Source organism: Rattus rattus, chromosome 1 (assembly GCF_011064425.1).
Source record: "Rattus rattus isolate New Zealand chromosome 1, Rrattus_CSIRO_v1, whole genome shotgun sequence".
NCBI classification, from domain to species: domain Eukaryota; kingdom Metazoa; phylum Chordata; class Mammalia; order Rodentia; family Muridae; genus Rattus; species Rattus rattus.
The window spans coordinates 90,251,986-90,274,629 of record NC_046154.1 but is presented as its reverse complement, the minus strand read 5'-3'; the positions used below and the strand labels follow the sequence as shown (position 1 = coordinate 90,274,629).

Below are 22,644 nucleotides of genomic sequence, written 5' to 3'. Positions count from 1 at the left end.
TGTGAGACATAGTGGCAGACACCACAGTAATGGTGTCTACCATTGAAGTGTCATTTCTGCCCGTCTGATGAGCATTTTCCTGCCCTATTAACTTCCTCACTCTGCACTCTGAGCTCAATCCCAGACCAATGACTGGGTAGAGGGAGGTAGGTCCTCGGACCCTGTAGGTCCCTTCAATGTCCACCAGCCTGAGGGAGGAGGGGCTTTCGTCATTCCAGCTGTAGATGAGGACACTGAGGTGAGGCCATTTGCCCTAGGCCTCACAGCTAGTGGCCGTGGAACTGTGTCCTGCTGTGGTGCTGTTCCTTGAGGTCCTTCAAATAATTTAGCTCATGCAGAACCAAGCCCCTGAGACCTCAGACGATGTGCTATATGCCTTCTGAGAGAGCATTCTGGAAAACAGCCTGTTACTATACCCACCAGCTGCCTGCCAAGTCTGCCTTCTTACCGTGCAAGCCTGGGGTTGCTGGTACGTCGGGCTGCATGCTGGCCCTTACCTACAGCCGCAGCAGCGGCAGACCCAGTGGGTCTGTGTGCTAATATGTCTACACCTCAGGGCTGTGGGAGAAGCAAGATGAGACTGGGCTCCAAGGGGAGGCTGCCCCTTCTCTGGAAGGCTCCTGCCTCCCTCACCGGGTCTAGCTGACTGGCACAGATAGTTATCTGTGCTCTCTGAGAACCCTGCGCAGCCAAGGTGCCAAGTTTAAGGGACCCAGCTATGCTGCCATTCTGTTTCTGCCCTCACCTTCCTATTTGCCTCTTACCTTCTTCTTCCTCCTCCCTCCCTCCCTCCCTCCCTGTTTGATTTTTAGATAAGGTCTCACTGTGGAACCCCCCAGCTGGCCCAGAACTCAAACTGGGTCAGGCCAGAGAGTCTTAAACCCTTTCCACTCACGAATCCTCAGGCAAGAAACTTTCATGCCACTCCAGGTATATAGGCTTATAAAATAGCTCTGCAGGTCAAACACCTCCTGACAGTAAGTCACACAGAAATTCCCTTCGGAGCAGTCGTTGGTATCCGAATCATTTCACCATCTGTTAAATATGAACGCTTGCACACCGCGGAGATGGAAGCACTTGTTAACTTTTACATAGAGGATTACGGCTTGGCTGAATATTTGATACTGCCGGACCCCGGGCAGCCTCGCCAGTTTTCAGAGTTGATTGGCAGATGTTTGAAATCTAATCATCAATGCTGAACACTCTGCTTTGCATAAATATGTAATAAAAATGGCAGAAGTGTGTTTGGGGCCATTCAGAAATTGCTGGAAATGTTGTTCTAATTCCAAGCCAAACTTCACTGAATGATTTTTTTTTTTTAAAATGGAACTCAAGACGGCAAAGCAATTTTCAAAACCAAACATTCTAACACAATCTAAAGATATGTTAATTTGACACTTGATACTTGAGTGCTGGATGTGGTGATAGGGAGATACTTAAAGTCTTTGTTTTCCTTTATTGGAGTGACATATTTCTGTACGGACAGAAATGAGTCTGAACACTGCTGTCTAGAACAGACGGCCATCTCCAATCTGAGCCCAAGCATTCCAGGCAGCATTTGCTGGGATGCGTGCTGGGATGGCATGTGCAGTGTGAACTGCGTGTGTTGTATGTTCACAGCCATGGCTCTGGTGGAGTCGTATGATACAACACAGGCGAGCACAGCCTGAAATGTCTGATTCACGGTTTTGGTTTCAAATTGTGTTTTGGTTCATTTTATACATTCAGAAACCTCTAACGGTTGCCAGTTTTTTTCTCAGCCTCCACGTTCAGTAATACGACTCCACATGGGGGTCTCAGACCGCAGTAAGAAACTGAACTAGGCTGGTCTTGAACTTATGACAGGGCTTCTGCCTCAACCTCCCTGATGTTCCAAGTACAGGTGCAAACCACTGTACCTAGCTCAGTCCTGACGCTTCATCTCTGCCTTGTCCCACTTCTGTCCCCACCCTGACCCAACAGACTCCTCCTCCTCCTCCTTGTCCTCTTCCTCCTCTTCCTCCTTCTCTTCCTCCTTCCGTTCCCCTTCCTCTTCCTTCTCCTCCTCCTCCTTCTTCCCCTCTTTCTCCTTCTCTTCCTCCTCCTCCCCTCCTTCTCTTCCTCCTCTTCCCCCTCCCCTTCCTCCTCTTCCTCCTCACCCTCCTCCTCCTCCTCCTCCTTCTCCTCCCCTCCTTCTCCTCCTCCTCTTCCTTCTCCAAGACTCCTGATGCCTCAGGTTGAGGGAACCTACCCAGGGCTGTGTGTGCTGGGAGTGAGGGACAGAACTCAGATGCCCTCTGAGGAGAGAAAAAGCATGGGGATGAGAAGTGATGCCCGTCACATGTTGCTGTCACCTCTCACAGCAGATTGTGAGATTGGAAAATGACTTGTCTAGGGAAGCTCTGCCCACCCAGACCCCAGGACACTAGCCACGCCCAGGCTTGCCACTTACCAAGAGCTTCTCCCTGCAGGCCAGAGTGCCTGCTTCTCAGCCCTGTGGCTGCTGGCTTCCTACCCCACCAATGCTCTCATGCCCTGAAGGGGCTTCTAATCCATTGCCTTCTCTCCACAGGGCCCTCCAGGATCTCGAGGACTGCCAGGCATGAGAGGAGCCAAGGGGCACCGGGTAAGCCAGGACACTTCAGCTTCTTGTCCCCCGACCCACTCTGGGATTTGTGATTTCTTGGCCAGGGGCCAGGCACAGCCAGAGTCCGATGCTGGCGACTGAGCCAGAGCCATCTTCCCAGTCCACACCTGGCTGTCCAGAGACCACAAATGAGCCTCAATCAATCTTCACTCATTCCACTACTGTTCCCACCACGTGAGGCACCACTGGAGGCAGACACATGGGACAACAGGGCAGGCCTAAACCCTGCCTGGCCTTGTGACCCAGACACAGGTCACACATACCTACTGGCTTTTAACAGTCAAATCTCTCCACTAAGAGTAGTGGGGAACCATGGAGTTTTAAGACAAGAGCTCATCTGAATACAGAAGCCTAGGGGATTCACCAATACTTGGTGCTGTCTGTCACATACAGTAACTCATTTAACCTTCAGCTTTACCCTGCCAGGGAAGTGCTGTTGTTGCCTTCAGAAAATGCCGACACAGATAGGTTAAGACACTTGTCTCAGGCTGCACAGCTGCACAGTGATTCTGCCTCAACCTCCCCAATGTTTGGAGTGCAGATGTGAACTTGAACGGGTAGAGCTGAGATCTGAATGCAGGGAATCCGACTCTGACATGCCAATTTTAGCCTCCTTTTAAGTTCCAATGGGTAAACGGAATGGTCTCCTATCCTGGGGTGAAGGCACGTGGCCTCCCTGTGAGGAGGAAACAGGATGGTGCCGGCTGCCCAGGCTGTTTACCAAGCTCCATGTGGGTTCCTGACACCATCTCCTATTGGCTGTATCTAGTTTTAAGACATGGCCTGGAGTAGAGCAGCCATCTTGTGGTAGAAAGATGAGACATTGCTTTGGCCACTAGGGTCCCTCCCAGTACCCGTTCCTTCTGGGTCGCTTAAGTGAAACAAGGCCTAAGGGTTTCTGGGTGGCCCCTGACCTAGCTGTGGGGTGAACTATGGAGGCCTGGGCCATCCACGTGTCAAATGGGGAGCTGTCCCCACACCCCTTCCCAGCAGTGACAAGAAGACTCTCCCTCCTAATTCACACATGCCTCCCAATTGAGGAAAGCCAGGCTCCTATCAGAGTATTCAGGGTAGGATGGGATGTCCGAGGACCAGAGCCATTTCCTGTTTGGCTGAGGTTGGAACATGGGATCAGTCGTGGGGCCAGGGACCTAGAGAGGCGCCCACTGCACCTACGAAATCTGAGTTCTGCCAAGCTTGTCCTATGTCCTTTGAAAGCTCTTTGTTCTCTGGCTCTCAGGTTCCCCATGGATGCCATGGGAGATCTGAAGGCTTATGCTGACTTTCCTGCCTATGCATAGGGTGGGCATTCTATGCTGAGAGAGAGGGTCTGGAGACAGAGAGGTGGTCCGTTAGTACTCTGCAAAAGAATGAAAGCACCGGTCAGTTACCATGAGTGAGGCAAGTCTCTTGCCTTCCCTGTTTGTGGCTGTGCAACCTCAAGCTAGTCTCTTCACTTCTCTGAGGCTTTCCTCATCTGTTCAGGTGGGGAGTTCCTACTGAAGGGGTATTATGATTTGGGATGCCCGGTGCTACGTCTGAGTTTTCAGAGTAAGCTTGGACATCAGACAGCCGATTTCCCCTCCTCTACTCTCCTTCTCCTTCTGTAAAATGGGCCAGCAACAGAGCCGGCTTGGTTGGGTATGCAGACCCAGTTGCTTCCCAAGAGCTTTGGCTTTAAGGTGGCCACAGATACTGGGTTTCCCTCTCTTTCCTTTTGCCGTTTTCTTGCTGGGTTTTCTGACCCTGGCAGGAGTGGCTCTGCTGAGCCTGACTGGACCCAGCTGGAGGGCAACCCCAGGGTGGTCTCTGATGTGGTTCCAAGGGGAACCCTAGCATGGCTGCATAGGAAGGCTGCCTGAGACACAAGGGAAGGAGGGTAGCGGGCGGACCTTCAGGATAGGCTATTTGGTGCCATAGCTCAGAATAATGGCTGGGCACCCATGGTGGCTGGTATCCACTGTCTCTTCCCTCCTCTTTTTCTACAGCTCAGCCCTGGTTTCTAGATGTTGTTTTCTCCAATGCTCTGCCCCATGTACAACCTTCTTGCAAAGCAAGCCTATTGGTTCTGACCCTCTTATTGGCTCCTGTGATGGGGAGTTCCCTCCCATCTCGATAAACAGTGGCAGACAGAGGAATCCAAGCAGGCCTCTGGTTGGCTTGGATTCCAATTCTACTCCACCTTCAATTACCGACAACAGTCAACTTTGCTTCCATACCAGGCCCCTTTCCATACGTTTACTTTCTCTGTGACTATGACTCAACCTTCCTCCTAAAAAGACTTGGTCCCAGGCAGGTTTGTCAGTGTGCTGTATCCCTCAGGCCTCTTAGCCTCCACTCCAAGAGCTGTGCCCTTCCAGGGAGGTGTGAGCTTGTGTCACACACAGAGCCCAGGAGCATCTCTCAGGTCCAGGCTCATCTGTGACCTGGGATGCCCCCACCCTGCGGGCCTTCATCTCCCCAGAACTGGGTCATGAGTTGGGGAGGGAGTAGGAGGCCGTAAGCAAGACCTGGCTGTGGGATCATAGCCACAGGTTTCTCTGCTTCAACCTTCAGCCTCCACATCTGTGACACGGGGTTGGCTGGTGGCAGCCACCCAGGACACTTTAGACAGAATGACCCATGCATCCATTGCATTTAGGGTCTCCAGCTGACTCCCAGAGGCTGTGACCTCTGAAGAGCCACCCAAGCCATTGCAGATGACCTACCTCAGACTATGCATGGAAGAGGAGGAGCAGGGAAAGCCAGAGGTTCTGGGCAGTCTCATCCTCCTAGTGTACAGCCCAAGGGAGACCCCTGCCGTCCAGTCCTCTGTGCTGGAATCTTCTTCCTTTTCCAGGGCCCTCGAGGACCTGATGGACCAGCTGGGGAGCAGGGGTCCAAGGGCCTGAAGGTACAGACATCCGCTGTATTGCTGCTCCTAACCGTTGACCCTGAACTATCATGCCCCAGAGTGATTCAGAGCCTGTTCCCTGCAACTCATTTTGTCACTGTCCTTCTGCTGGAGGAGATTGGGGATCACGTATGTGCTTGATTGTTCCCTTCCGTAGGAAAGGTCCTTGGTTCCCAACCCCAGCACCTCTGTGGTGACTGTGGCAGCCACCCCTTGTTGGATCTTAAGTTTGCCCACAGGCAATGTGTTGAGGAGAACACTTGGCCTCTTGGGACCCCTCTTTATGTAAGGGGTCCTCATGAGCCCCTCTCTCACCTCTACATGCTCTGCTTCCCACAGGGTCGTGTAGGGCCTCGGGGCAGACCTGGCCAGCCAGGACAGCAGGTATGTCAGGCCCTGCCTATACTAGGTTCCTTGCCCCTCCTCAGTTTGTTGTGACACATGCCTCTAAAGATGCCCATTGTGCTTCCAGGGTGCAGCTGGTGAGCGAGGCCACTCAGGTGCAAAAGGCTTCCTTGTAAGTAGCGTCAATTCTGAAAATTCTCAATATGGGGCTTTGGGGCAAGTGGGAAAAGATCACCATGAGTTATTGACTGTCATGGGAACCTACAGGTTACTTTCTCTCTCAGCTCTAAGGGTGGGGTGGGGACCTGGATACACCACAGGACCAGCCTGAGGCCAGGGGAGAAAGATAATGGAGAAGTTTTAAGAGACTAAGGTCACTTGTGCTTTTCCACAGGGCATTCCTGGTCCCTCAGGCCCTCCAGGTGCCAAGGGCCTCCCAGGAGAACCGGTAGGTATCTGTCTTCTCTCTCTGGTACCTCTGTCCTGAAAGTCTGTTCTCAGTCTGATTCTAGCAGGGACTGTTGTCTAGGTAGACAGATGGGGAGGTATAGAAAGGACAGGGCTAGTCCTGACTCCCAGGGGCAGAGATCTTGGCTCTGAGTTCTAGGGTGAGTCTTGGCTTACTTGGCCACTGGGTCCGTTACTAAATGGAGATAACTGGTTTGTACTTGCTATGTGGTTGTGGAGATGGCCCAAGAAATGTATAGGTGGCACACTGGGCATTCAGAAAGGCAGAAGGCAAGAGGGTAGTGAGGTCCTTGTGAAGGGCAAGGAAAAGACCATGGAAGCCGTTGGCACATAGCTGGTCCTCCAGAAGATGTCCCAAGGGATGAGTTTGGGGGAAGTGGAGGAGCCTCCTCAAGGAGTGTGTGGGGATCCAGCCTGGAGATCCAGGAAGATCCTTTGAACTCTGGAAGGCCAGGAGTAGTTGAGGCTGAATGGACAAGGGCAGAGCAGGAGAGAGCATAGTGAAAAAGTTCCAAAGATGGGTGTTGTAACGGGGTGAGGTGGGGGGTGAGGCAGCCCAGCTGAGGTTCACTTGGATGCAGAGGAGACCCTGGACGTAGGTGAAGAGGAACTGTATATGGTTGGAGGTAGGGTGTGTGGATCTTCTCTTTTAGTTATCCTGCCAGACTGCGTGACTCAGCCTCTCCATAACTCCCCCCATAGGAGAACCCAGGCTGTCTTCTAACTGTGTGTCTGTCTGTCTCCAGGGCTCTCAGGGACCTCAGGGGCCAGTTGGTCCTCCAGGAGAGATGGGACCCAAGGTAAGTGTCAAGGAGGCCTGGTTTGTCCTTTACTGCCACTGGGGCATCCCAGCCCTCCTGGTCAGGAGCCAATCCCTGCCCTGCCCTACAGAGAGGGTTAGGTGGTGCTGCAGAGTGGTGGGTAGAGAGCCTACAGAAAACACATTTATGCAGGACACAGGGGTAGGGACTGGGAGCCTGCCTCACAGCACTGGGTGAGAACAAGGACCTTCCTAGGGGGTCCTCTCCAACTCTTGCCTTTCTGAGACTGCGCCTGGTACAGAATCATGAACAGAGACCCAGCCTGCTGAGGGTCCCCTTTTCCCACCCTCACCGACCTGGCCCAGCGTCAGAAAGAAGCAGAACAGGCCTAGGCCTGCCCCACCATTGGCCTCTTCCTCCCCACAACCCCATGCAAATCATAGATTTTCCTTGTCTGTCTGCCAAAGGCTCCTGTGTGGTAAACCGCACTCGTGGGCAGGCAGAGGGTCCGGCTGCTGGGTAGTGAGAGGCTCTGCCAGCTTGCAACCAACCCTATAGTTTTGCTGAGACTCAGAAGCTGCAGCCTAGCCCCACTCCTGCAGTGTGACCTGAGCACACCCCTTGCTCTTTCTGGGTCTTTGCTTGCCTGAGGCAAGGGACCAGCCCTTGCTCCAAGAGAGCCCAGTGACTCTTTCTTGCAGGGGCCACCGGGTGCAGTGGGAGAACCTGGCCTTCCTGGGGACTCCGGTATGAAGGTGAGACAAGATGAAAGATGGGAAAATGACTTGTTGACACCAGTTCCCAGCTGGCAGCCTGGTCCTCTCCCTGAAGGAGAAACAGACCTTTCTTGTGCTTGGGATAATGGGGTCTCTGTCCTGGCTAGGGAGCAGGCCTGACATGCCCACTGTCCAGTTCCCAGGCAGCTCAGAGCCCCTGCACTATCCCCTGCCCAGCTGTGTTTTGTCTGGCACCTGTTTTGGTCCCCCCATTGGGGCATGTGCCCCTCCTGGTCTGCATGATACCATCAGCATTTCAGCACAGGTGACCCCATCAGCTGTGAGGACACAGGCACCTATTGATACCCAGCCCTGGGGAGCCCTATCCGTCTTCTGCTGTTGGAGGAGGACCCTGCTTACCCTGCAGACCTGAGAGCCTAGGAGCCACGCTGGCCCGGGGAACTGGAAATAGGCAAGGGACTGTAGGACGGCAAGAAAATCCTTCCTGTCCCGTGGTCCAGTGTCCTGTCATTCTAAGGGAGCTAAACCAGGCCTGGGGCTCCTGGCCTTGGCTCGGCTCTGCCTCACTTTGCCCAAGCAATTAGAAAAAGCCATCAACCTATGAAGTGCCATTCACATATAAAGTGTGTAGGACTGGCTTCTTCCACTCAGAACTGGGCTGGGGCACCATGAGCCACTTCCTAGTGTCCAGACACCAGCAGAGAACATGGTGTGCATGTCTCCAAAAGAGGGGGGCCTTTCAGGGGAGGGTACAGGTGTTCTGAGTTCTCCCTTGCTTGGTTTCTTACCAAATCTCAAGGAAGAGGAAGGATGGCTGGTTTTATCCCCACTGCTCTCCAGCCACGGTTGCCCTAGTCATTCCACCCACTTTGACCCTGAGTCTGTCATTTGGGCGAGCTTCTGAAGGATGACACTGTTCCCTCAGGATTTTGCAAAGGTCCAGCTCATTCGAATGAAAATGTATTTAGAACAGCATGACCAACTCCGATGGCAGTGTTGACGGTGTTGGCAGTGACAATGGTGATGCAGTGGTGGTGATGCAGTGATGGTGGTGGTGATGCAGTGATGGTGATGCAGTGATGGTGATGGTGGTGGAGATGCAGTGATGGTGATGGTGGTGATGGTGATGCAGTGATGGTGGTGGTGATGTAGTGATGGTGGTAATGGAGATGGTGGTGATGCAATGATGGTGATGGCAGTGATGGTGATTGTAGTGATGCAGCGATGGTGGTGATGGTGGTGTTTCTGATAATGATAGATTGATGGTGGTGGGGATGGTGATGATTGTGATGGTGGTGATGATGGTTTTGGTGATGGTGGTAATACTGTCATGATAGTAAGGATGATGATCATGGTAGTAGGAATAATGATAGTACTGGTAACGATGGTGGTGGAAGGGATAGTGATGGTGTTGGTGGTGATGCAGTGAAGGTGGTGAGGATGAGTGGTGATGATAGTGACTACAGTGCTAGTTGTTGTTATAATGATTATAATGGTGGTGATGACGGTGATAGGGCAATGCTGATGGTTTTGTGATTATGGTGATGGTGGTGATGATGCTGATAGTGGTGGTGATGCTGATGCAGTGATGATGGTGAGGATGGTCGTGGCGATGGTAATGATCTTGATGGTAATAGTGATTATAATGGTGGTAATGTAGTGGTGCTGACTGTGATGGTGATGGTGGTTTTGGTGGTTTGGGTCCTAGTAGTAATTAATGGTAGTGATGAAGGTGATGGTGAAGGAGGTCTGACCACCTAGTGGAGGAGCATCCCATGGCTAGGATTTACCTGGAGCAGGGTTTGGACTTAAGAGTGAGAATTTCTCTATTGTTCTCGAGAAGGAACTTCCCCCGGCTTCTCCGGTCCTAATCAGAGCTGGAACTAAGAGGGGCTGGTGGAGGCTAAGGTTGGCTATACCCACCCAATGGATTGTGTTTGGCTTCTCCTAGGGTGACCTTGGACCTCTGGGCCCCCCTGGGGAACAAGGGATCATTGGGCAACGGGTAAGTGAAGTACATTTCCCTTCTAGAGCTCCCAGATCTCCTGTGAGCAGTGGGCGGAGGGCTTGGGTCAACCCCCAAAATTCTCAGATTCCCCAACTGGAAACAGCCCAGGAGTCCTGACAGCTTTGGCTTGTCTCCCTGGGTATCCAGCATCACCACTGAGATATTTCACCTCCAAATACTCCTTCAAATATGTGTTCCTTCCAAAGATGTTCCACAGTTAGCCTTTACCTTTCAAATGAGACCCACAAGGTTGTCTTGCTCTAAGATGCCCCATGAAACCCCGGTGTCCATCTCTCTGCTCTGTGCCTCTGCTTGAATGTAGACTCCTGGGAAGTGTATGGACACAGCAGGCATCCTTGGCACTTAGCAGATGGGGCAGGGAAGCCTCAAGGTGAGCGAGTTGGTGCAGTCAGTCTCCAGGGGCACCAGGTCCTCACCCCATCTCCTCAGCCTCCATCTTGTCTTCCTTGTGATGCTTCACGCTCCCCATGCTCAGTCTCCATAGACTCTACAAGTAAGGGAAAGTGAGAGGGAAGGCCCCAGGGCAGCATATGAGAGCTTAGAGCTTTAAAATGCTAGCCATGTGTGGCCACCAAGCTTGATCAGTTGAATCTCCTTAGAACACGGTGTTTAGAAAGGTCCTGAGGCCCCATGTAGACTCAGACTAGAGGCAGATGAGCACTCCCCTAACACCCACTGTGTACTAGGCACATTTCTTAGTCTGGGAGCATGTAGTAACAGAAGGCCTCTCTAACGGAGCTGATGTACTAGTGGATTGATTATTGATGTCTACCATGGGTACAAGAGGAGCAGAATCTGCTCACTTGTCACACCTTTGCCATTCATAGATTTGCAACCTGGGTCCCCTCCTAGCTCTGCCTCTGGACAGCTCTGAATTCTAAAACCAGAGGGAGATGCTAATTTAGGGTGGCAGCTGGTTGGAGAACTGGGGATTTCTAGTGCTGGAAGGACCAACAGGGACACCAGGCAGGCCTTGGCATTTTAGCATCTTTCTAGAACTTGCCTACCCAAGTCTACCATTTACCCTTACATTCTTCATCTGAGATGGGGTTCCAGGAACACTTATTCCAGCTCTCAGAAGGAGGTCTCAGGTGGCTACCACCCATGAGTGGGTCATCTCCTTCCCTGTTAGCTGTGTTTTCCACAAGACAAGAAAGGGATTCCTATAGAAGCTAAGATCCTACTTGAGGTTACAGAAGCACCAGTGATGCTGAGGTTGGCATTTGCCAGAAACCATTCTTACCCACCAGACCACACTGGCTTCCCCAATTCAACCAGTAAAGCAGGGTACCTGGTCCATAAGGCTCTGTGACCCTTCTGTCCCACAGAAATTCACATGTTCAGCTTTTGGGAACCAGTGGGTTCCTGACCCCACCCCCCACCCCCGGAGGGAGGGAATGACCCTTGCATTCCTACCCAGTAATACCTCTCCATCTTTTTCTCCCAGGGAGAGCCAGGCCTCGAGGGAGACCTTGGCCCGGTGGGGCCAGATGGGCTGAAGGTGAGTTGTCTGGGCCAGGATTTGGGAATGGCCTCTAACCCTGCTCTAGTTCCCACAGAGCGCTGAAAGAGCAGGTCCTCCCTAGTGGAGGCTGGTGGGGGGATCAGCAGGGTTCCAGGGCTGACTTTGCTCTACCTGGGGCTTTTATATTCATCCCCTTCCAAACACACTTAAAGATCTGAAAAGTTCCTATCATCACAAGGTGTCCATAAGCCAGCACTCAGGAGGAGCTAGTCCCAAGGGTGCCAGGTACAATTGATGCTGCTCCCTCTGAGTCACTTCCGTCGTTGATGCTAGCAGAGTTCAATCTTCAGATGAGGAAACAGATTCAGAGAAGGTAAAAGCTTGCTGTAGACACACAGCCCAGGATGTGTATACCCAACAACCAATCCGAAGAAGGGGAAAATGAGGCTCTCGGGAAAGCAAGGATTCAGAGTCTGGCTGTGGGTGAAGGATCAGCCAATCGCAGATGCTTCCGTGGGCACTACTGCTCCCTATGGGAGCTGTGGGGTCTCAACTGAGCTCCGGGTGATGAGAAACTGCAAGTAGGCACAGCCCCTCCCTCAGCATCAGACCTGTCCCAGACTCCTTCTGAACCTTGTTTCGCCGGTAGGCTTTCTCTATGATGACTGGTCTTGCCATAACCCCGAATTGACTCCAGCTGTCTTGTATCTCCCCTCTTACCTGCCCTCCACAGATCTCACAGAAGCACCTCTGCTTTTCTGAGTCTCAATTTCCCAACCGCAGAGCCAGGCCCGCATGTCCTACCCTCCTCACAGTCACCCAGGGACCAGAGAACACTTCCCTGGGTGCCTTGTCAGCGCTTCTGTTTTCCTTGCAAGTGAAAGCGCGCCCCCTGTCGGCCACTTATCCACTTGCTCTTAGCCCCATCTCTGCTGCCACAGGGGCAATCAGTTGAGAGCCCTCATTGGCCAGGTGCTGGCCACATCCAGTGGTCAACAGGCCTAATGCACAAGCACTGTGTGTGTAGGAAATGTTGATGCTGGCACACCTTAAGGACTTGTTGCGAATTAGCTCATCCAGGCTGCTCCAGCAGGTTCTCAGCTAGAAACGGAGGCCTGGGTCACAGCCCCCTCATCCCTTTCTACATGGCCACTTTTCTCCTGGAGTCTCTACCCCAGGGGCAGGAGGGCAGGTTCAGGCTTTGCACAGTTGCTCTACCTCTGCTTTTGACAACTCTTGCCTCTGGCTTCCAGAGCCAATCACACCATTGTCCTTGGACTAGAGTGGTCACTCGGATGCTTAACACCTTCCTGACCCTTGAGTGGTCCTGGAGAGACTGCTTCCTATACTTCACGTCCTTTGTGCAGTCGGCTGCTTCTCCAATGGACGCAGCACTTCACAGTCCTCTCGAGTGCAGCATCTCTGTTGATAGCAGCCGTGGTGGCAGTCACCCTCAGTACACACTGCCACAGGCTGTGCTGAGTGAGGTGCACGACCTCTCATATTCCATCTATACAGAAGCCCACTTATGAACAAGCAAACTGGCGGAGTTACAGAGTGATTAAGAGCACTTACAGGATCGTGATCTGAGTGTGAGTGGGACTCGGTCCCCTGAGCTCAGCTCCCTGCCTATCCATGGGCTCGGTTCTTCCATCTGTGGACTGGGAGGATTGAGAGAGGCCACCCAGAAGGCTCTCTGAGCCTTGGCAGATATCAAGGATTCCAAAGGTCTCCAGGGACCCTTACAGGCCATTCTCATGGGCCCCACAGCACCCCGTTTCCAGCTGTGTGGGAGTCAGGCCATGAACAGTCACTGGAGACTGGTTCCGGCCAGACCCTGGGCCTAGCTTGGCTACCTGGAGCAACCAGCCTACAAGTGAGACAGCAGGTGGCCAGAATGACAAGCCAGGAGCACAGTGCTCGAGCCAGGGGAGTCTGAGAGCGGGGTCTGGGCCAGCAGGTCTCTGTGCCAGGCGGTGTCTGGACTCTGACAAGCTCAGTGGAAAGGGACCGTGCAAACCTTGTGCCCAGCTCTGCTCTAAGCTGGCCTGTTCCTCAGTTCGAGCTGTCCTCTGTCATGTGACACCGACAGCCGTCCCCCAGGCCAAGCTGGAAAGTACCTACCACTCTACATGCCAGCCTCATTTCCCCCGAAGGTCAGGCTCCAGCCACCACATCTGTATCCTGAGTCTCTCTTCCTGGCCAGGCCAACCCAGGTTCCTTCTGCCCCTCTCCCACGGCTGCTCTGTGCCCTGCGTGCAGTTGTCAGCACTGTTCCTTGTCAGCCTGAATCCCAGCCCTCCCCTTTCTCGCAATGGGACCCTCAGCCCTCTTTCTCAGGACCTGCAACAGTCACAGTAAGGCCTTGCCGACATGTTGCAAGGTCCACACCCATCATCCCTTTGGGGATGGGCTTCTGATAGACACTCCCTGGCCCTGCAGCCACTGCTGGAACTGTAGCCCACACCCTGCCCTGGAGGAGCTCAGCTCTGCCAGGGGCATGAGGGAAAGATGGTGAAGCTAGCATGGAGAGCTAGAGTACACACAGCCACACTCCCTCCACTGGTTTTGCAACCCATGATTTGTTGCAAAACTAGCGCCATGGAGAACCCAAAATGCCTGAGCCTAGGGTCCTGAAGCCCATGCAGGAGCTTCATAGGAAAGGCTCTTAGAGTCCTCAGTCTCAGGGAGTCCTTGCTACACCTTCTTGTACCCACAAGAACTCCTCCCTTGGGTCCCCATTTTCCAGGACTTGGTACCAGCTGCAGATTAGCTGTACTCCAAATGGTAGCACTTGGGGCCAACTGGCTTGTCTTAGCTCTGCCTCAGTTTCCCCATTGGTAGCAAATACTAAATGAGTGCCTGCATGAAAAGGCTCTGGTGGGGCTGACTCCAGTACTGAAGGCATGTTGACAACTACCTGGATGCCAGAGGTGTAAGGCTTTTGATGATTTTTTGATGTTCTCTCTCTCTCTCCTCATCCTGCCCTCTGACCCAGGGGGACAGGGGTGACCCAGGTCCTGATGGTGAACATGGTGAAAAGGGCCAGGAAGGGCTGAAAGGAGAGGAGGGGCTCCCTGGGCCCCCAGGCATCACTGGTGTCCGGGTGAGTGTACAGCATGGGGTGCTGGGTGAGGGATGCTCATATGTGTTCAGACCTCCTGAGATTCTCTAGTTTGTCACCCCCCTACTCAGCTTCCCTGTGGCCTCCTGTGCCCTCAGGAAACCCTCTGTTCCCTCTGGCCCTGTAACCTCATTCATCCAGCTCCACACCCAGCCTGGTTTCTTGTCTCCTAGGATGAGCTTGTCCTGCTCCTGGGTCTTTGTACCTGCCCCTCCCGTTTGAGCACCCTCTGCCTTCTTTCCTGATCTTATACCCCTGTGTGCCTCCTGTTGTCCTCACAGACAGACAGTTCCTATCCTTGGAAGCCATCCCTGACCTTGAACTAGGTCTCTGTCTTTCAGAGTCATTCAGAGTCCCCAAGGAGACCGGGACCTTGTGTCATCCACATTTGTTTTCCTTACGTGACACCAGAGAGGTCACACATTGTTGACTGAAAAGACAGCTCTGCCCCTCACCCTGGTAGAAGTTTATTCAATCGTGACCACGGACGCTATGAGTATCTTCCCTGGGCCCTGGGACCCAGTGTTTGCAGACAGCAAACAGCCTAGTGCTTTCTAGGCTGTTCCTTAATTAGCTAGCATCCTTGAAGGCTGGGAGACTCAGACAGTTAAAGGAACCTGGCCCAGGCCACACTGTAAGAAACGGCAGAGCCTGGATTTGAACCCCTGTATGTACATCCTGTCTGTCTGCAGTAGACTCACTGGACTTCAGAGCCTGTTCAGGCTGTGAGGGCAAGGACAGATGGGATGGTGGGTAGGGCATTCGGGTATTTGCCTGATGGCCTGGAGCTTAATGTGTGACAGAGCCAAGGGTGTGTATGGAGCAGGACTCTGGAATCCTGCCACCTTGCAACAAGCCACCAGAGTGTCAGGCCTGCAGGTGTCTGCTCGGAGCCAGCCTTGGCCTTAGCCCAATTCTACAATTCCCTACCATCCACCCCTCCAAGTCAGGTTCTTGCTACTAAGTGGGCTCAGCAGCCCGTGCTTCTTCTAGCCTGCTCCCGACAGCTCTTCAGTGTTAAAGTGACCAGTCTGGGAGGGATCCAGATTAGCCAGCAACATACTGGCCGTGGGAAAGTATTTGTTACCTAAAAATAGAGTTGAAGTGCTAATAGGCCTCAGAAGCAAGGGGATGAGGTCACTGCCCAGCCCAAGAGTGCAGGAGGGGGTGCCTGTCAGACCCGCCTTCTGCTGCTTTCCTCAGCCCTGGAGATGTGGCTAAGGAGGGCTTTAGCAGGAAGGGATGGTTCTGACCTCACTATTCCCTTGTGTACCTTTGCCGTGGCTTCTAGCCCACTCTGGCTTCAGTCTTACTATGTTGAAAATTTAGAAAGAATGTGTGCCAAGATTATTTTGAGTTCTAAAGTCCTACGGCCACTTTCTCGGCGAGCGTGTGGTTCTGCTGTAGAATGGGGGAGCAACAGACCAGGACATATCCTGAGTTCTAAGGTCAGACCTGGGTTCCTGGCTTGAATAACCCTCCTTCAATGCGTCAGGCAAACAGCTGCCCATCTCCCAACGCTGGTGTTCTCAGTTATAAGGAGAAAGCAGGGAGATGGGGGCATGGTCTAGTGGATAGAGGCTTGCTGCACAAGCGTGGGGACCTGAGTTTGGATTTTTAGCATCCATTGAACAGCTGGGCATGGCCACTGTGTGCTGGTGACTTCAGTGCTGTGGGACCTTGATCCTAGGAGCTTGATGTCCAGTTGGCATAGCCGAGACACGGCTTTCTGGTTCAGTGACACACCTTGTCTCCAGGTGAAAAGGTTGAGAGCCATAAAGGAGGACATACACTGTCCTCTGACCTCCACGAATGCACACACAGGCATGTGTACCTGCATACTCAGACACATGTACACACCAGAGCGTCGGGAGGAGAAACACTGAGCGAGATGACCCTTCACAAGAACGCACAGAAATCGGGAAGTTTGGAGGGGAAAGTATGTAGAAGCTGCTGGCAGTGGCTGCCGTTGGTCTCGTGGCTGTGGTAGCCATAGCAGCGATGTGAGAGATTCATGTCCCGTGGTCCCTCACAGTTCTCCTAGGCCAAGGTTGGCAGAGTCACTCTGGCCTACGTGCACACTGGGCTGTGGGCACAAGCTCTGTGTTTGGGTTTCTTTGGCTTTGTGGCTGCCCAAGGAATGTTTTGTGCTCCGTGGGTTGGAGACAGCTGATTACTTGCAAATAGCATTTTATAAGCCACCAGGGCCTTTCTAGAAATGTGACTACGGTCACACGCTATGTGACGATACTTCGTCCTCAAGGGGATGGCACATATACCAGTGGTCATGTAAGATCATGCAGACTAGTGATGCCATCTTTTTTTTTTTTTCCCGTAACTTCTTGGCTGCGCAAACAATGACCAAACTGCCTAGAAACCCGTTTCTTAGCTGTGTCCCCAGCAGTAGTTGACTCCGCCTACCTGTGATAGGACACAGCGGGAAGCTTCTTTTCTTGCCCCAGCCCTAGCCTCCAGGTAGTCCGATGATGTTAGGATTTCCCCCCAGCCCCCAACAGTGTGCTTACAGTGGGAGTACAGTGGGAGGGGCCTGGTTCCAACCCCTTCCCCTGTACCAGTTCTGAGAGTCACATTGAAGCAGGACACTGTGCCTAAGAAGCTGTGGAGAGGGTCACAGGATGGCCAGCGTTTTATCACTGACAAAGCAGCATCGCTTGGCTGGTGCTGTGTGGTAGACAGAGAGTCATGTGTATAATTTAAAGTCCTCCAGTGAGTACTTGAAAGGGAGAAATGAACAAGTCAGGTGCATGGAAGTGACATCTCTTTAACCCAGGAGGTCCCAAATAGTCTTTCAGCATAGTGTCAATATTTCGAGAGCATTAATGGTCCAGGAGGTGGCTCGGCTGGTATAGGTGCTTGCTGCCAAGCCTGACAACCGCAGTCCAATCCCTGGAACCCACATGGCGAAAGTCGAGAACCGACTACCACAGGCTGTCCTCTGACCTCATATCTTCCCTGTGGCATGCGCTCCCTCACACACGCGAAAAATAAATAAATGAAAGCATAATTAAATAATTTTTTAAAAAGAATAAAAAATTTAAGATTTAAAATCATTTTAAAAGGACCTTTTAAATTCTCTTTTCTGGACTAAAATTTTCAGATCTGCCCTCTGACACCCCAGCTCAAATGTCACTTGATCTGTGAGTAGGCTTCAGAAAATGTGCAGACGGACAGAGGGGATGGGAGGGGACGTTACCTGGGTCCCAGCACGATGCTCGCTGTGAGGAGGCTCCCCAGGGATTGTATGGCAGTGACTGGGAGTGGGGGAGACCACCGGGTGACTGTATCAGAGTCGACTGCACACCAGTGGCACCTGGGCCACGCCCTCCTTGAGGAATCGGGATGGCTGTCCGCAAAGGGCATTCCTACGGAACAATGCCAGCCAAAGGGAGATCTCAGTGCAGACAGGCGACCCTGCGCTGCACATACCTCTGACAATGGTGGAGGCAGCAGGAGAGCCCTGTGCTTGAAGAAGTCTCCTCCACACTCCAAACGGGTGGCTGCTCTGAGTGACACTGCTATGAATGTGCCAGTGTCACCAAGCTGAATCCTTAAGCTCTATGATGCTGCTGTGTCCATGGCACAGACCAAGACGCCAACCAGGAAGTAAGGTTCTGCCTAAGGCTGCGCAGCACGGGGACTGAACGGCACTGTGGGTTTAGGGCCAGGTGTCCAGCTCCCGAGGCTGCTTCTTGGAGCTGCTCTGGTTCCCTTGGTCCTAAAATATATTTCTCCTGCTCTTGCCTCTGTGTCCTCCCAGGGTCGTGAAGGGAAGCCTGGCAGTCAGGGTGAGAAGGGCCAGAGGGGAGCTAAGGTAGGTCCCCCGCCTTCAAGGGTCACATCCCTCCCCAACTCATCTCCTTGGGCCAGCAGCCACAGGCTGATCCGCCCTCTCTCTGCAGGGTGCCAAGGGCTACCAAGGACAGCTGGGAGAGATGGGCATCCCTGGAGACCCTGGCCCCCCTGGCACCCCAGGTCCTAAAGGGTCCCGGGGCACCCTAGGACCAATGGTAAGGATCTGGGCCACGGGAAGAGAACGAGATTAGGGAGGGCTGTTGGCTTCCCTATAAGAACCACCCACCCCACTGCTACAGAATCCCTAGAATTCCTGTCCCAGACACCTCATTGCTATCACAGATCCCTTTGGGGAATACACACAGTCATGGCAAAGCACATCTTGCCAACTACAGGCTGCAGTAGGTCCCTGGTGCTTTCTGTGGACACTGCCTGATAAAATACTCAAGGGGTGGAGAAGGATCCAGAGCCCTGGGTACAGGATGAGGAGCTGCAGGTCTCTGAATGGCTGAGAGAGAGTCCTAGGGCCCTGCTAGATTATCGTGAGGCAGAGCCCAGGATATGACAGCGGAGGTGAGAGAAGACTCCATCAGGGAGCAGAGGAGGGATTGTGGCATTTTTGAGCAAATGGCGCAGTACCCTTTTGGGTGGTGTAAAAGCTTTCACCGCGGTGGTTTCCTGCCACACGTGTGATGTCGTGGATAAAAGCTGGGAAGATGCACAGTAGTGTCCATTAGACAGTGCTTCACCTGGAATCCAGACTGAGGTAATGGCAGCAGTTTGCTGGAGAAGACAGAGTAGGGGAAACCCCCTTCTTAGTAATACTTATTTAACTGGAAATCTCAGAAGGTTGAGCAGTAAAGCAGCCAGCTCAGCGGCTAGTAAGGTTCTGAAAAACATCCATCTTCATAAACCTTAGGATCACAGAGAAGGGAGGGCCTGGGAGGGGGTCCCTTGCCTCTGCCTTGTCTGCCTTGGTTCAAGACATCCTATGGGTGCACGGCTGCTGAGCTGAGTGGCTGGAGTCGGGGGAGGGAGTCACTGTCATGGTCCTGCTGTGGGAGATGTTCTATATACCAGCAAGTGTCCTCTCCTCTCTAGGGTGCTCCAGGACGGATGGGAGCCCAAGGAGAACCAGGATTGGCTGGTTATAATGTAAGTGACACACATTTAGGGAAATCTCCTTCTCACCCTCTGGAGCTCTCACCCTGCATGCTGAGCTCAGTCCTTCCCACCAGAGGGGAGGAGATGTGGGTCCCATAACCTCCTCAGGGGACTCCTGGACCCATAGGTTAGGGTGCGGCAAGGGTAGAATTAGAATGAAGGGGCAGAGAGAGTGTCAGTGCCTTCCCCAGGTCTGGAGTCCTCCCTGCAGGCTGGGTGCAGGTCCCTGAAGAGGGAGCATCGTGCGCCCAGATCCTCCATACACATTCAGGAGATGAAGGCTCAGAAAGGACAGGCTTGGTTAGAAAGGAGTGGGAGCTCAGAGTGGTCGGTGAACACATGCGCAGGCCGGGCCTGGCAGTTTCTTGCTTTTGGGAGTGGAAACCACACCCAGCCTTAGTGGCTTTTGCCAGACCCAGGGACTGCAGGAGACACACAGGAAAGAGAGAACAAAAGAGATTGGGGGGAGGACTAGAGAGGGGGTGCAGGCTCAGAGTCACCCGCAGTGGCTGGATGGCCTCTGCCCATAACGCTGCCAAGTAGGGCCCGACTAGCCAAGTTGGCACAGGCATGTGGAAAACCAGGGCCTGGAGAGGTATAGGGCGGGGATGAGATCCTCATATTGTCCCTTGAACCCATCTGAGTCCCTGTCCTTTGTCATCTGTCTCCTGCATCCTCAAATCTGTTCCCGTTCCCTCCATTTTGTTTGCCTGCAGGGGCATAAAGGCATCACAGGACCTCTCGGGCCTCCCGGGCCCAAAGGCGAGAAGGTAGGTATTACATCTCTAAGCAGTAGCTAGAGTTAAGGTCAGCTCTGGGGCTATGGGGTAGCATTGAGCAGGGGGCTCATGGCATCCCTGCACTCATGGCTTTAGGGTCACCTGGCAGAAATGAAGAGTTGTGTCACGTGTCACGACCAAGTCTCTGTTATTTCCTCATGCTTGTGAAGGGGAGCATTGGAACTACCCATGGGGAGCTCACTTAGCATGGGGATGAGGGACACTGAAGAAGGAAAAGGCTCAGGAGGAGAGCCCCAGGGATGCGTGCCCTTCCACGAGGGCTCTGGAATTGGGAGAAACTACAGGGAGGGGTGCAGGGAGGAGCTTGGCTGGGTGTGAACACTGTTCACAGCATGGAGCACATGAGGGCCCAAAGGTGTAAAGGCTTTTGGGTCATGCCTCCAGTGATGCCCAGTAGGCTTGGAACCAGAACTCTGGGTTCCGTGTCCTCCCTCCTCCCCCTTGTCTCCCTCCTCCTTCCACTCCTCCCCTCCTCCCCCTCCTCCCCATCCTTCTTCCCCCTCCTCTCCCTTGTCTCCCTCCTCCTTCCACTCTTCCCCTTCCTCCTCCCCCTCCTCCCCATCCTTCTTCCCCCCTCCTCCCCTGTCTCCCCTCCTCCCCCCATCCTCCCCCTTTCCCATCCCTCCCCTCTCCTTGTCTCCTCCTCCTTCCCTCTTCCCCTTCCTCCTCCCCTCCTCCCCATCCTTCTTCCCTCTCCTCCCCTCCTCCTCCCTCTTCCCCCTCTTCCCCTTCCTCCCCCCTCCTCATCTCTGGAAAGCCTCCTAGCAGGCTGCACCCTTTCTCCTTGTCCCTGGCCTCCCCAAACAGCCTTTCTTTTGCTGACTCAGCTTCCCACTAACTAAGTCCCGCTGTGGTGAGTCACACTGACTTAGCATGCTGTCCTTGAGCCTCTCCTCCTGCCTGCATGAGTTCAGATCTATAAGTACAGTGTCCCAGGCCCTGGCTTGGTCCCTGACAGGCTGTAGGGAGCACGCTCTCTGTAGACATCCTAAGGCTGCCAGGGATGACAAAACTCCAGGGCCAGTGGAGACAGAGCCCCAAGTGCCACCACCCAGGGTCAGAGGTAATCCCCAGGACATGGATTGACATATAGTAGAGGGCTGTGGCATCTGTAGGTGACATAATACACTAGGAGTTCTGTCGCATGCATAGCTCATTGTTGAAGGGAATGTTGTGTGGCTCATGACTGCCCCATAGTGAGCAGCTGGCCACAGACTGGCCAGGGCTGGGAGGAGGAGGAGTGAGTTGCAAGAGAGATTCGTGGAAGCCATGCTCTTTCCCCAGGAATTCCCTGTCATTGCTATACAGAACAGGCAGAGAACCCTAGCCTCTTGGTACATAGGGGTCAGCTACTAGGTGAAGGGAGCTACTGAGCCCTATTCCTCTAGCCAGAACTCGACACAGAGTGTGGGCCAGCCTGCACTTGTACATAGGTGTCTTTGTCTGTACAGGTAGCCAGATGGAGGAGGCAAGATTTAAAACTAGGCCACCAGGTTCCTCAGCCTTGTTTTCCTATTCTATAAAATGGGAAATATTCCAATATCCCAGGGTTGCTGTAGAATCTATAAGACAATATATAAAACAAACCTAAAAAGCCTAACAAAAGACTGATAAACCCTGACACCACCCGCAGTTTGATCAGAAGTGTGGGCAGGAGGGGAGAGAGTCCTACCCTCTAGGGTGGCCCCAGGTTGGATCTCATTTGCGTTTAGCAGCTGTTCGTGGGAACCCTCAGCTGGCCGAGGGTAGGCACCAATGGTCAGACTGGCCAGAGTGCATCTCAGTGCTGACCTCTTCCTTCTTCTTGTTCCTCATGGCTCCTTCCAATCCTGTGGGCAGCAAGCACCTCAGAGTACCCTGGTTAGCGTCTTTTGTCCGGAAGGGTTTCCCAAGAGAGGTGACACCATTTGTTCTGAGACTTTGAGATCCTGTTGTCCTGTGCAGCTGCATTTAACCATTTGCATAGCTGCCAAGAGCTCACCCCACAGTTGGACCAAGGCCTAAGGTCTCCACTGTAGTCTCTGCTCCTCTTTCAGCCTGCCCTAAGCATCCATGTGGCACGTGGACACTTGCCACTATTACCTACAATGACAGTTTTGACCGCTGGTCTCCTAGTCTGCCTGCCTACAGAGACTGGCCTCCACCCCTGAGGAAAGTGCCTTCTGGCTTGCAGTTCACTAACTCCCAGAGTGGCCTTTGCCTAATCCTGGTTCTGTGGTGTCCACAGGGGGAACAGGGCGAGGATGGCAAGACTGAGGGGGCCCCCGGGCCACCAGGAGAGCAGGTAAGTTCCCTTTCTGTCCACCACCCCCTCCGCCCTTGACCTCTCAATGTGATCAGGCACAGGCTGGACAAGACTAGGCTGCTGAGAACCCACGGAAGGTGTGACTCATGTTTATCCATTGTCCCTATCATTCAG

General features: G+C 53.2%; 1 protein-coding gene across 1 annotated transcript in view; it reads left to right on the top strand.

The window, feature by feature from the left end:
- Positions 1-22,644, top strand: part of Col27a1 (collagen type XXVII alpha 1 chain) — a 119,096-nt gene that overhangs the window by 79,250 nt on the left and 17,202 nt on the right. The window contains 15 exon segments of the mRNA XM_032903081.1: positions 2,552-2,605; positions 5,466-5,519; positions 5,859-5,903; positions 5,992-6,036; positions 6,259-6,312; positions 7,079-7,132; positions 7,795-7,848; positions 9,782-9,835; positions 11,307-11,360; positions 14,323-14,430; positions 18,227-18,280; positions 18,369-18,476; positions 19,363-19,416; positions 20,142-20,195; positions 22,453-22,509. Coding sequence (XP_032758972.1) covers positions 2,552-2,605; positions 5,466-5,519; positions 5,859-5,903; positions 5,992-6,036; positions 6,259-6,312; positions 7,079-7,132; positions 7,795-7,848; positions 9,782-9,835; positions 11,307-11,360; positions 14,323-14,430; positions 18,227-18,280; positions 18,369-18,476; positions 19,363-19,416; positions 20,142-20,195; positions 22,453-22,509 — 903 coding nt within the window.